The following is a 15,369-nucleotide window of genomic DNA, read 5'->3' as shown; positions in this document are numbered from 1 at the left end:
GAGACAATTCTTGGTTATTATACCCGACCCGAATATTACCAATACCTGGTTATACCCGAACCCGATTCCATATGTGCATCTCTAGGCTCAGGTCGGCACGGGGGTGGCCTAATAAAAGGGGATCTCAATCTCATTACATTGCAATCTCTAGGTTCTAGTGTTTTAGCTACATTTTATAAATAGCCTCGTGGCTGTTTATGAAACTCTTTTAAGAAGTTCAAGGACTCGTTTATAATTTTCCTTATAGTTCTGTAACTTGTACGCCGGAATCCATCCATCCATCCACACACACACCCAAATTTGGGTTCCCATTTCCACCGCCGTAAACCACCATGACTTCATCACTTAGAAACTTATTCCTCAAATCCGTTTCCGGCAACGTCACCCTTCGTCACGAAACAAGGCGATTCAAATCCGACTTCACCAAAATCCAAATAATGATCAAATCCTTCGATCCAAACAGCAAAACTCTTCACCGTGAGCTTCCACCTACCACACGTATGATCGGATTACCTTCAAGACTATCCTTATTCACCGTGCTGAAATCGCCTCACGTGCATAAAAAGGCCAGAGAGCAGTTTCATATGAAGATCAATAAGCAGATGCTGGTGATGGAAGCAAAGAGGAATGAGTTGCGTAACAAGTTCTTTTGGCTGAAACGGCAGAGGATATTTGGGTCTCAGTTTGAAGTGTTGTTTAGTTTCAAGACACGGTTGGAGAAAGATAAGCTGCAGAAGGTTCTTCAGAGTGGTTTGAAAGATGTGTGTTAACTGTTGAATTATTATTATAAGTGGAATAATGCTGATTGTTTGTTGAATTGAGTATTTTGATTTACATGATATTAGTTGTTTTCGATTTGGAGAAGTTTGTTATGTTTCGGATTTCGGCTTTCTTTTTTTTTTAAATGTATTCTCTCTGTGCTTTTAAGCGTAGTTGTCAAAGGCGCAAGGCGATAAGGGTGAGCCTTGGGTCTAGGTGGGAGGCGCTTAAAAAGCGAGGGCCGTAGATAAACAAGGCGCATAGCATAAGCATACCATTTTAGGGGTTTAAAACATGTTTTTTTGTCTTGTTTAAGGCTAGAGTCGGCTGGTGCCTGGTCTTTTTTTGATGTTTCAGACCAGTTGACCGAAATTTGCAGAATTTTGGTGAATCTTTTTAGGATTTGGCCGAAATCTTGCCCAGAGGTCACTGGATCGACTGGATGGCAGCGAGGCGCTTTATCTGCCCCTTGTCTCACCTGAGGGTCTAGGTGCACGCCCGAAGGGCTTTTGAAAACTTTGATTTTAGCCATGTACTCACTTGTGCGGATGGCTTTTATGATTGATTCGTGTTATTGCAAAAATTGTTTTCTATCGTGTTATTGTGTATTGTTTTTGTATACAGGAGTTTTGTGTTTTTGTTATCAACCTGGGATTTGAATTATTTGAAGACCCTAGATGTATATGATGCAGCATTGGGTTTTCTAAGTCAACTTGAAATGGATGATGGTAGACTATACCAGGTATTGTTCTTTTTCCATGTAATCAATTTGCATATGCTTAGGTACTTATCAGATACGGTGTACCATTTTTCTTTCAAGATTGCAGTTTTTGTTGAAGCTATATACCTATATAATATGCAGTAGGATTAGGATTTAGGATGTAAATTTGTGCCGGTTTTTTTTGCTAATGGGTTAACCAGGTTGAAGTTTATCCCCAACGGGCCAAATAGAAATAGAGCATTTAGCTAAAAAGATAATGCTAACAGCCACCTGAATCATTTATTTTAGAAAAATAGTTTTTAAAAATAGAAAATAATAGGTATGCTAAGGCTGTTTAAATAGCTAGCGGCTCAAAGCTCGCTCGAGTTTGGTTTGGTTATAAACGAGGCGAACCCGGGCTAGTCCTCACTCTGCTCGAGCTTGCTTAATTGGCTCCTATTATTTTCTTTTTAAGTTATTTTATATATACATATATTTATGCTTGAAAAATATGAATATGAGTTTGGTTTTTAATTTTTGTGTTCTAGTGTATGTGAATTTTATAATTTGTAATTGTAAAGATCTGTTTCCAAATTGTTTTAGTTTGAAATCTTAGAAGATAACAAGGTTTTAGTTTGAAGATTAGAGATTGTAGGCTGTTGTGTCTTTGTTCTTTTTCCACACACAGACTTGGGTGGTCACATGGCAACCATGAAAATTGTTTGTGCAGGTGAGTTCTCAAATGGTTCAACCCTAACCATAAGCCCATTAAGATCTTGCAGATGTTTTATTGCATGTCTACTTATGCATCAACCAAGTTTAATTTGTAAAATCAAACGTTGAAAGCAGGGGCCATAAAGATACGATGGTAACATATACGAGAAATAATTAGAAATCCAAATGAAATGAGTAGCATCCAGTCATTTGTCTTTAGTCTTTTACAGTATTAATTTGTTATTGCAAATTTTAAATAACCAAGCCATGCATTACCCGTTCTTAACTCTTAAGTTCATCCAAAGTTTAAGAACAAAAATTTTCAACAATGTTGTCGTCGCACATTGATGGGAAAAGCCAAGGTGATGCCCCTTTAGTACATATATTGTGACTTTCACATCTAGCCCTTTGGTTAATTTACATATTTTGTTTTTTGATTAAATTAAGGTGCATTTTTGTCCCTCTATTATGTTTACATATTTGAGCCAAATTGAGTTGAGTGGAGTAAAACCGAGCTCGAGTTTACAGTTTTAGCTCAATTAAGCTTTTTAGTTTGAGCCAGCCGAGTGAACAACTCCAAGGTAAACCCAACCCAATCCAACTGACTCTTTCATCCTGACTTGTTTTGACCCATATACCAACCTCATATATTCTTGGTCTAAAGTATTAATCATCTTCATTCTCTTTGGTGTACCAAATAAAGGTGTGATTGTTTTGGGATCTTAATAGTATGGCCTGAGTATGCAGGTTTGAGCAAAAAAAAAAAATGCAGGTGTCGAGTTCATTAAAGTTTTGCCATATTGATTAAACGTTATGTGTGGTTTATACACAAAGATAAGATCTAGACCATACACAAAGATGTGATTTATCGGCAAGGGGGGGGGGGGGGGTGTTCAAATCTTGCAAGCTCAGAATAGAAATAGAACATGTAGTTCACGAACTATAAGGCTAGTCGCTATGGAGGGGGCTTTAAAGCCCCTCTATAGTGCCACATCACCGCCACGTAGATTTGTTGTCCCTCCATAACGCCCCGCTGTTGTTTGTTGCCTCATTATATATATATATACATATATATATATGCTAAGTATAAAATGAAAACCCACTTGAGTTGTGAAAACTCTAGAAACCCATTCTCAACCACATATTTTTAATTAATGTTTAATCTTATGGTTCACAATTAAAGTGAATAAAAAATGTAAATATAAATATAATTTTTTCTCTCTTCTGAAGACATATATAAAAATTAGTAAAAAAATAGCAAAACATTTTTTTTTATGTTTTGATGTTTTGTATTAAATGTTACAACATATATTACATGTAATAAAAAAAAACGATGTTACATAGGGTTTTTGCGGGTTTTCATAACTCAAATGAGTTTTCATTTTAACCTTACCCTATATATATATGTGTGTGTGTATGTGAGAGAGAGAGAGAGAGAGGAAAGTTGGATGGCCCTACCCCCAACCGTCGCCCTTCTTTACAATACCGCCCAACCAAATCACCCCTTGTTGGTGTTCACTCCCCAAATCACCCCCTAGAACGCCCCCATAAAAGCCCATAGTGGATGGTCTAAGGTTTAACTTGTTATGATAAAGAACACAATGCATGATGTAGATAAGCAATGACAAAAAATTGGTGGGAATTTAGCTGCTATTCTAACTCACTGCTAACTGGCTCATATCTGATTTCCATTAATTTCACTTAAATTGGAAATTGACCTACACACCATTTTCGTAAAGATGGGGTGGGGTAAGGGGTGTTTGTGTGCGAGCCCTCTCTTATTTCAACGGTAGTATTACCGTTTTTGTATAATAATAATAATAATAATAATAATAATAATCTATATAATACATATCTTCCCCATCCAATCTGCAAACGCTCTTCATCTCCAAATAATAATAATAATAATAATAATAATAAAATAAAAAAATACAACCCAAAACTCTCCACAACCATGAACCTGAACTCAACCACGATCCCAAACCTAAACCCGTGAGATCCGGCGCAAATATGGTGGGCTAATTTACTAGCAAACAACGACCCTACTAACCCTTTCTTTGCCAACCAACAAGGGATTTATACTGGTAATGTCACCCCCTTAAACGTCGCAAACGTTTTCCAGTATGTTTTATGGACCAGCGATGCCCGATATGTCTTCCCAAAACCCCGAAACCCTAGTATCCGAACCACAAGTCGTTCCTACTACCTCAAAACGAAGTCACAACAAAAAATCCGGAGATCACAACACACGAGAAAAGGGTGAAAGAGTACCTGAACAACGGAGGAGGAGATGGCGTTGGCACGTGCATGAATTAACTCATCCGAAGACTCTATTCAAGGTAATTTTAAAAAAAATAATTATTTATATATGTTACAACTTTTATTTCTAAGGGACTAATATTATCTTTTTATTTTTATCGAAGGTGACGGTAAACCTTCCCCTATTTTTTGGGCGGGTATACGTTCAAAGTTTTTTTGTCACAATGGGTTGAGGTGAATACCGCAAGAACGATTCTGTCTACAGCAAATGGACGACAACACGAACAAAAATAACCAACTTCACCAACGCGTACAACCACTAGTAATGTGGCAGATCAGAAGAATGTTGGGAATTCCCGAGTCTGTCCGTGGCTAGGTGCGTGGGGACGGCTAGGATATTAACTTAGCGTGCAAGTTAATGATTAAATAATATTAATCAATTTATGGATTATCATCTAGTTTCCTATTTGATACATGTTAAAAAAGATAATTATTATAGAATTGATTAATTAGAATCCCGGTTATAGTTAGGTTAGCTATAAATACCGTGTTTAGGGTATGAGACAATTTGTATCAAGTTTTTGAGTCAGATTTCTTGATCAATAAATTTTGGGTGTTAGTCATATTGTTTGTGTCGATTTCGTTCTTTGATTACCATAATTGTCATCAGAGCATACGATGGGACCAGGCGGTACAGCCGGTGAAGGTCTGATCGCGAGCAAAGGATCAGACATCGTGCAACAATAATACCGATTGAAACCTGTGAACCAAAGGATTTCGAATCGGAGCACCAACAACCAGTCGATCAGCGATCCTGTGATTTAAGAAAAGAAAAAAAAGACTTCTTGTCCAAGAACAAGGGATTCTGAAGAAGATAAGTTATTGATTTAATTGTGTGAATTAAACCTTTCAATTATTAAATCTTGAAAAAAAAAGTCCGTGCTTCAGGGGCTAACAAAGAAGCCGAGACCACTAGGCTGGAATTTGAGAAATCAACACCGATGACCTACAAACGAGCCCGACGAAGGTCAATGATAGGCGATCAATCGGCCAAAGAAACGAACACGAACCCGAACTCGTTTCAATGTCCGAAACTAACAACGAATTATATGGTCTGGGCTATTAATATGCGCGTGCTGATGAATGTGCATGGCGTGTGGGACACGATCGATCCGGGTAACGGCGAGGTAAAACAAAACAATATTGCGATCGCCTTGATTTTTCAATCGATCCCCGAAGCACAGATTTTACAAGTTGGTAATCTGCGCACGGCGAAAGAGATGTGGGAAGCGTTAAAGACCCGACATCTAGGTGCTGAACGGGTGAAGGAGGCGAAGCTCCAAACCCTAACGTCAGAGTTCGATGGGTTGAAGATGAAAGAAACAGGGATAATTAATGAGTATGCAGCCATGTTATCGAGTTACTCGTCAAAAGCCGCCACGCTCGGAGAGATATTTTCAGAAGAAAAGATGGTAAAAAAGTTCCTTACGAGTCTTTCGAGGCGTTTTATTCATATTGTGGCATCACTTGAGCAAGTTTTAGATTTAAAGACGGTTGGGTTTGATGATGAGGTCGGTCGATTAAAAGCTATGAAGAGAGGATAAAAGAAGACAATCTTCAAACCGAGAAAGGTAAATGTTCACTAAATCTAGTTCGTTTAGTAGGGGTCGAGGTCGAGGATCCTATGCTTCAAGAGGACTAGGGGTGTTCAAAAAGCTCGCGGCTCGCTCGAAACTCGCTCGAAAGAAACCCGAAAAAAGCTCGATCAAAAATCAAGCCGGGCCGAGCTGGCTCGAGTTTTGTTCGGGTCGAGCTCGAGCCTGGGGTGGCTCAGCTCGTGGCTTGGCTCGTAGGCTCGGCTCGTACGCTAGGACTCATATAATATATATATAGTTTATCAAACTTTCAAACTTTCAACCCTAATTCTTCTTTTTTCCTTGCTTAAGTTTGAATAATTTGTTAGCTCATTGAGCCACAAGCTGGCTCAGTTTAGCTTGAGTCGGGCTCGAGCTCAGTTTTACAGCTCGGTATTTGAAATCGAGCCGAGCCGAGCTGGCTCGAGTTAAGTTCGAGTCGAGCTCGAGCAGGTCCTGGCTCGGCTCGTTTACAGCCCTAAAGAGGACATGGACGCGGTCAAAATGATAACAAGAAGCATGATGATAAGAAAGGAAAAGGTATGGAACGAGATTTAATTTATCACACATTAAATGTTACAGGTGCGATGAATTCGGGCACCTTGTGTCAAGGTGCCCCGACTGGTTTCGGAAAGATGTAGAAGCAAATCTGAATCGAACGGACGAACGTGAACCGAAAGATCTTGATGCTTCGTTTTTCATGATGGAAGGTGTCCGGGAAACTGTATACCTTAACGAAGATAAAGTAATTCCGACAAAGTACGATACCGATTCGGGTAAGGTCGACATGTGGCACTTAGATAATGGTGCAACCAACCATATGACGGGAAACCGTGAATATTTTGCGGAATTAAACGAATAGATAGTCGGACGAGTAAGGTTCGGGGATGGTTCGTGTGTACGGATCAAATTAGGGAAGGGTTCGATTGTTTTTAAAGGTAAAAGTGGAGAACATAAATTGATGACCGATGTTTATTATATTCTGGGTCTGCAGTGTAATGTGATTAGCTTGGGTCAAGTAATCGCGTTGGGTTGTGATATACGGATGAGGAGTAACTACTTAACGATGCTCGATGGTAGTGGAAGGTTACTACTAATGAAGGTCACGAGGAACGCCAAGATGCTTTATAAAATCCGACTAAATGTTGGGAAACCAACCTGTATGAAACCAAAGTTACTTGGTATGTTCTCAGGTGTTTACATGCCAATCGATTTTGGGTCAGGACCAGTGAAACCAAACCCATCCCAAAAGAACAGCAGCAATAGCGACGACTTTGGTTCTAACAGCAACAATATCGACAAGTCTAATACAAACTACAACAATAGCGACGCTGAAACTGTTACAAACAACATCATTAGTGATGGAACTGTCGCAAACAGCAACACCTCTATCGCTAACAGCAGTAGTACAACACCGAATGACGTTGTGCAAACCCCGGTTAAACGTTCTACTTGCCCTTTGATCCTACCCGATAATATTGGTGATTACGAGTTAAATTCCAATGAAGAACTCGAAGAACTACTAGCGCTATTGAATGATGAATTGAGTAGTTTTGATGAAGCGAAATCGAAACCCGAGTGGATGAAAGCAATGCGGGCCAAGATCAATTCAATCGAGAAATAGAAAACGTGGAGTTTAACGAGGTTACCAAAAGGAGTTAAACCAACCGGTTTAAAACGAATATTCAAAGTAAAACGGATTCCGATAAACAAACACAAGGCGACACTTGTGGTGAAAGGATGCGTGCAACAACCCGGGAATGACTATGACAAAGTGTTAACTCCGGAAGTACGAATCAAGAAGATACGGTTTTTAGTTGCTCTAGCGCGAATGAAAGTCAAGGAGATGTAAGCTTTGCTAAAGTTGGAACATCTCCCCTGTACGACTCAGAAATTCAGGAGGTGATTGCTGGGAATTCCCGAGTCAGTCCGTGGCTTGGTGCATGGGGACGGCTAGGATATTAACTTAGTGTGCAAGTTAATGATTAAATGATATTAATCAATTTATGGATTATTATCTAGTTTCCTATTTGATACATGTTAGGTAGATAATTATTATGGAATTGATTAATTAGAATCCCGGTTATAGTATAGCGTGTCAGGTTAGCTATAAATACCGTGTTTAGGGTATGGGACAATTTGTATCAAGTTTTTGAGTCAGATTTTTTGATGAATAAAGTTTGGGTGTTGGCCATATTGTTTGTGTCGATTTCATTCTTTGATTACCATAAAGAAGTGAAATCCGCCATTTCAAGTGGCGGATCACACAAAAAATGTGCCGCATCCGTTATTTCAAATGACGGAACACCATCTAGTTGTCCAACTTACCAGACAGAAACTGACATGCCCTAGATGTAATCAGATATCCGTCATTTGAGATGACGGATCACCTAAAAACCATTATCACTCTTTCTCTCTCCTAAAAACGATTTCAACTACATTAAATTTCCTATTTTGAAAAAAAAAATTATGGAGAATGTCAAGGGAGCAGTCAAAATATGTTGTTTTATATCTTATATTATATGTTGTGATGTATAACAATTTACATCATATCATATCATATCCTCTACCCTAGTATCTATGGATATAAGTTGTTTGTTTCAAATACAACATTCAAAATTTAGAAAAATGTTTTTGATGGAATATCTATTTAGAATGTTTTAGATGGAATATCTTTCTACCACATAGGAATTATTTTATCATAATGTGCGTTGTCTATCATGAATGCTCATTTATCATCCATCACCATCTCCTTTCTTGCAAAGATGATTCAGAGAAATCCATAATAAAGATGCTTCCTAAACAAAACAATACAAAATGTTACATTAGAAATGAAAACAGTATAAGTGTGTGCGTGTGTATATGTATGTATGCCCACCATGGTACCAGCAACAATAATGTCATCAAGTGGATGAGTGGCACAAACAGTAGCACGCTTAGATAACGGTACAAATACACTTTGCTTATGCTTCCCTCTCATGGGGACTCTTTGAGTCACTACAAAAAGAATCACAGTCCAAAATAAGATAAAATTTTTAAGCTTTAATGGGTAAATAAAAGGCGGGAGGTTTCTTACTCGTAATCAACTTGGCATGGGGAGTTGCGGTGTCGATAAAAATCTAAAAGGTGAACCCCATTGCTGGATGCTGATGCAGCTGCATAAATCTGCACATATGTATAAGTACCAACTCAAAACATAGATGCTTTTATTGACCAATTTAACAAGAAGCACATAACACGATCACAAAAATTCGTGCAAAATGAATAAATATCTTACCAAAAAGGAACACATATAAATTGATGAAAACAAAAGATAAAGAAAGTTATTTTACCGACCGGTCACGAAGCCATGATGGATTCCTGGGGATAATGCAGGGATTAGAGGGTTCGACCTATCCATATTTGATAAACAAACATGATAGACATTACAAACTTTGGACTATGAAAAAATTATAACAGAAGTTAAAAAAGAAATAACAAAGAGATTTAGAAAGACGTACTCACAGCCAGGGCGGAAGTAGTGGGCAATGAATATGTGACACTCTGGAATTATGCATATCCAAAACACCGGAACTAAAATTTATAACGCAATCAAAATAAGTGAAACAACGATAGGAAAAAAAGTTGATAAATGAAACACACTAATGAAAACATCACATCTACTTCAAATATAAATGACATAAATATATTTCCTAATTTAATTTACCAGCCATCATCAAGATGGAATCCCAGCTGATATGTACAAGATGGATTAATGCTAATAGACTGTATTTCCCTTTGCTGAATGTTTGCTTGTGCCTGCACCATACAACGTGTACGTGAAACTTATTAGGTAGAAAAGATTCAAAAAACGAAACAAAAATGACGTGCACTAATTATTTTTTTATAGCTTTAGAGGCCCAGTTTTTATTTCCTTTGATCGAGAGGTTGCTGGCATTCTTTTCGATCGAACAATTGGATGACGAGGAGAGCATAGATTCTACGTGTACTGATGATATAGGTGAAGAGTTTACCTGCCAGAGGGTTATAATAATAATAATAATAATAATAATAATAATAATAATAAAACATGCAGTGGCAGCTAGGATTTAGCTTAGATATTAGTTTTTTTTTCCTAACCTTGTCCCATCATGCGAAAAGGCTACATCAGATAAACCTTCGGACACAAGAACACTCGCTCGAGAGCTCTTTCTTAATACCTGCAGATTTCATAAACAGGAGAAATTCAAATTATTAGCATTCTGGCTGAGAGTTTAAGTTGTCAACTGACTAGCCAAAAATTAGTATTGGAAGGAAAAAACATATCTGAGTTGCTTGGGAGTACACTAGGTCAAAGATAGTGAGTTCAGAATTGCTAATTAACAGTGGCGGACCCAGGATTTTTTGCCAATGGGGTCCCATATTTTCGGTGTTCAAATTTTTCGGGTCGGTCGTTGTTCAGGTCGGGTCGAGGCGAAGAACATAATAAAAAACAATATCATAATAAAACTTTCTTTTCAATCATCACTACCTGAACGGGTCAAAATGGGTCGGGTTGACACATAAACACTTTGTTTTCCCTTTCTTAAACATTTTTGAGATAGAACCTAGATCCACCCTTTCATAAGCATGTGTTGAAAACCATTAACTTAAACTAGTGAAAAATAAAACTGATATTTTAAAGTGTTTGAATGTTTCTAAAGAAAACCATGCATAAAGTTGAAAACAATGATATGTATTTTAGAGGTGTTTGAATGTTTCCAAAGTTATCATTGCAACATTAGCAATCAAATGATTGATTAACACACAAAAAACCAAAAACTGAGCCTTGTAAGACTTAAACCCATGACCTTTCAAAGATAAAACAAGGGACTTTCCACCAGACCACATCAACATTAAGAGTATGGGTTCCAAGTATTAAATCTTATGGGGTCCTCAAAAAATTTAATATACCGCTTCTAATAAATTTTTAAAAAACATTGGTGTCCCGGGACCCCGATCCACACTATGTGGGTCCGCCCCTGCTAATTAAGGGATGCATATGCAAGCTGATGCAACTCAAATGTTAAATCAAACCACTAGCAATGGTCATCATATAAATCACAAGAACAAAACATATATGCTACAAGCTTCTCTTTAAGAAACAAAGTTTCACACATATAATGTTTAAAAAGAGAAACAAAAATAAAAAGAAGTAATAAATAATAACGCACCTCCTCCTGACCAGAAGGATTCCAACAGACGACATTGATACCCTCAACTAAAGAAATGTGCCACAACGGTTGCTTCCCATCTTCCCATTGGACTATATGAAAAGATGACTCTCACAAAAATTCTAACATAATACGGAAGAAGTTAGATAAACTCACCGAGTTCATTAAAATGTTGCACAGAAGTTCATATCGATGCAGGGTTAAGCGCCCTGATCTTGTAACCGATGCCAAAAAAGTTCCCTGTTAATGATAAATTAATTAATAAGGTGTATGTGCTATTCCCGATACAAAATATGAAAAATATGCCGAAATGAGACCCGAATGATCTTCGGTTTAGATTCTTAGATACACGTATGGTACTTCCAGTATGGTGTTTATGACTAAAATAATCACTTATGCTATATTTTCCATACAATGAAGCAAAAGCCATAGCTTTGTGTCAAATTCCAAAGAAGACACCAAAAGTGGATTAGAAAAACTTTGCATATGAGGGACTGCACGTGGATTTCTGAAATTAAACCAAAAGAAAATGATCAAAGCAATATAAGATTTTAATTTAAGCAAATGCATATTTTACTTAGATAACATGAAAATAGAGCAGCAAAACACTAACACTGACAATAAGATATCGGCATCATGTGGTGCGGATCCAAAATAAAGTGCAATACATTAGCAATCCCTCTTGTTATAATTTTATAATCTCATTTAGTCCAAAACTAAACCATGAATTAGCACTTGTTTAGTTTTGGAAATTAAGGACGCGCACTTAGAACCAACCATGTTATCAAGGGTGGCTCGTGGGACAGCGAAAACAAGTTAGGGCTTTAGGCGCACACTTAATTAAGGTCTCCGAGTTCAAAAAAACATTATATATAGATATATTATAATGGGTAAAGTAAACTCAAAGTAATGTATTGGTGTTGTGGTAGACTTGGTTGTTAATAAAGCATAGGTTATAAGTTCAAAACTTTTAATAAGCAAATTTATTTTCTTAACAGTTGTTGTATGAAAAGACCCCAAAATCTTGTTTCGATTTAGGCCTTCACAGATACAAAAATTTCTAATTATTGTTTTACAAGGTGAGTCCCAGATATAATAGCCATGTGGAAGTGCCCCAATCTATCAAAGAAAACAAATCAACGGTTAGCGAACTACAAAAATTAACCAAATTACCAGTGACTCATAAATAATCATACTTCTGCGTACGACTGCTTTAGCAGTCGCGAGGCTCCATGGATGTAATTGTGTCCAGATTTTCCTGTCAGTTGGACGAGTTCTCTTGTCTAGCGCGACCTATAGTAAATAAAATTAATTACCATTAGGTGTAGAATACGACATTTCAAAACCCTAAAATATTTAATATCATACTTATGTGTTGGATTTAATACATTGATTTAAATGATGTCGACTAAACAAACATGATAAATAATAAAAGTTATAAATGTTGAATTATTATGACTCACTACCTCGTTCAACCGATCGAACCATCAATAACTTTAACCGAACATTTTTGAATAATGAATGTTACTTAAAGGTTTAAAGTGTAGAGTTTAGTTTAATTAAGAAACAAAGCGGAGGGATATTCCTTTCCATATATTAAACTCAATTTGAAGAAATCATATGTTCGGCTTATACTCCGATTTTCCGACGAAAGTTACTAAAACTAAATTTGTAAAGCTAATCAAAATGAAATCAATTAGACCGATAAATAGGGTGATTGGCATTCGTTTAAAAGCACACTAACGGTTTCATAATCACAAATACAAAACCCTAAATCTGTACTTTTCTCTACCGCCAACACCACCATCGCCACCCTATGAATTACCGGAAAACTGCACCACCATCGCTCTGTTACCGCCCCTCCTCGCCGACGCTGCTTGTAGTCACACACTATAGTTCGCCATCGCTCTCTGTGTTTCCACTTTAAGCCGTCGCCACCAGGAACTCACGAAGTACCACCGCCGTGAATCCTCCATCGTTGAAGGTAACCGTCTAACACACAACCGATTCCCGTTAATTGTTTTCTTTCTTGCCGTTCAGTGATATCCAATTTGAAAGTTGGTTTTAAAAGCCTTAGGTTTATAGAGGAAAGAATTAGCTTTTGAAAACAAATATCAGCACGCATTCCGCCTCATAGATCGTTTTCATACTAAATGTCACATATTAAACTTACTCTCTTTGCTATACTTTATTTTCTAAATCATGTTCCCAATTTCACATTTAAAACATTTTAAAAGGGTCGAACAAGTTTGTGATTTTAAATCTAAAAGTGAATGAGTTATATATTCATGAAAATTTGATAATCTGTTAGCACAAGGTTATAATAATATAAATGCTTGTCATGAGCATCAGTTGATGTTTTATACCATGTAGGAGCATATATATGGTGTTTTAATAAACTGCGTCGTAACTATAACAAAAATGTTAAAACTTACGACAGAATAATAATTACTATAAAATATTTATACACGAGCATCAGTTGATGTTTTATACCAAGTCTTTTATTAAACTAATGAGCATTACCAAATAAATAAATATATAGTGTATGAATACCAAAACATAATCTAAATTGTAGTAATATCGTAGGTTCTCGAGACGTTTAATCAAGCATAAGTCTTTTTACAGTTACTGTTATTCACTTATAAGGTACGGATTATGTGGTATTTAAATAATAACATAAATATTGTTTTCATCGATCTCATAGTGTACGGTTTCGTGGCCTTACACTGGTAGCGTCATATTGTGTCCTTGTTTTCGTAACATATCGGTTCTTGAGTTATTAGTCGTATCATAATTTTTGATCATTTTCATAGTATTGTGTCACTGCCACCCTTATTAAGTCATTTCTTTAATTATTGCAAATTGTTATATTGCTATTGTTAAATTGATAAGTGAAATTGTATGCATGCAATAGAATATATTTTATTGCAATCATCATCGCATGTTCCTAATAGACCGTTTTAAATTGACCGATTGCTATTGAGACATATTATATTGAATTGACATTGATCATTGTTATTGCCTTTATCTGATCTCAATACCTGAGCATTTATCCACCTATGGGGACATAGGGCGTCAATCGAGACACCTTTGACGTGCTTTATTTGTGGCGGATCAATTAGTCCACAACGTCTCTATATTATTGTGCGACGAGAGCACTTATTGATTTATTGATTACTGAGAGGCGTATGAATCGATCCTAAGCAAATTGTTACTGGAGTGAGATGGTTAGATGTGTGTGCCCACATTCCTATCTCACTTAATTATTGGTGCATTAGTCTGCAGCTAGTGTACATACTGCATTGTTACTGTTACTGGCTTACATGGGGATTTCCATATATAGATTGTTATTGTATTGACTCATAACTGATCCTTCATCGTATTGTTACTGTTACCGGCTCGCATACTTTATTGGTTTCTCATTTAGTCGTTCATTGTATCGTATTGTTCTTCGTCGTTATTTTTATTGTTATTGTTTCTTCAGTTACTAGGTAATTTTTGGCTCAGTCGTGCTTCTTTGTTTTGTGCTTTTTTTTCTTTTATTTGTTACAGGTACTCATGGGAACCAGGGATACGTATGATAAAAGAGTAAAAGAAAAGGGCTAGACATTGGAAAACAAGGGAACTTAATAAAAAGATTTTTTGAGTGAAACAACTTTATTTTATTGTCGTTTTGTTGAGTAGTTTTAATTTGAATGTTTTTGGACCATTGTGCGGTTTTAAATTAGGTTTAAGACTTTAATGAAAACATTTTTAATGTCAATTATTACTGTATCGAGTGGCACGCTAGCCCTAACCGGGCCAGGGTGTTACATTAGCGATCGAATGATGGAAACTACAAACACAACCACAATTATTCGAGTTTACCCTGTAAACAGATTGGTGGTTACAGCGATCGGAGCTACAGGAATTACATTCTTTTCCATGGCGAATTATGTGATAAATTCAATTGAGGTTTGTGAGTGATGATTGGCTATGGATAGTAGCAGTGAGTGAGGAACAAAGTTCCCAGTCATTTGTATTGTTTTTTAAGAACATCATTTAATTATAAATCTGGAAATTAAAATTTCTCTCTTATTCATTAATTATTATCATTAATTTTTTTCTAAGC

General features: G+C 36.7%; 1 protein-coding gene across 1 annotated transcript; it reads left to right on the top strand.

Annotated features, from left to right (window-relative positions):
- Window positions 1-332: 332 nt before the first annotated feature.
- On the top strand, window positions 333-1,710 carry LOC143550697 (small ribosomal subunit protein uS10m-like). Its single transcript, XM_077041305.1, has 4 exons — window positions 333-750; window positions 846-864; window positions 1,384-1,501; window positions 1,681-1,710. Exons 1-4 carry the CDS (start codon window positions 333-335, stop codon window positions 1,708-1,710), a joined length of 585 nt encoding a protein of 194 aa, XP_076897420.1.
- Window positions 1,711-15,369: the final 13,659 nt, after the last annotated feature.

This window comes from Bidens hawaiensis, unplaced genomic scaffold (genome assembly GCF_021521415.1).
Source record: "Bidens hawaiensis isolate Kalapana, Puna unplaced genomic scaffold, B.hawaiensis_p1.1 tig00016126_1, whole genome shotgun sequence".
Lineage (NCBI taxonomy): Eukaryota > Viridiplantae > Streptophyta > Magnoliopsida > Asterales > Asteraceae > Bidens > Bidens hawaiensis.
This window is presented reverse-complemented; position numbering and strand designations above follow the sequence as displayed.

Bases quoted from the DNA above. Each gene is read 5' to 3' on its own strand.
- LOC143550697 (XM_077041305.1), top strand. From the start codon at position 333: ATGACTTCATCACTTAGAAACTTATTCCTCAAATCCGTTTCCGGCAAC. The intron at 1,502-1,680 runs GTATTGTTCTTT...TGGGTTAACCAG, and splicing joins ATGATGGTAGACTATACCAG to GTTGAAGTTTATCCCCAACG.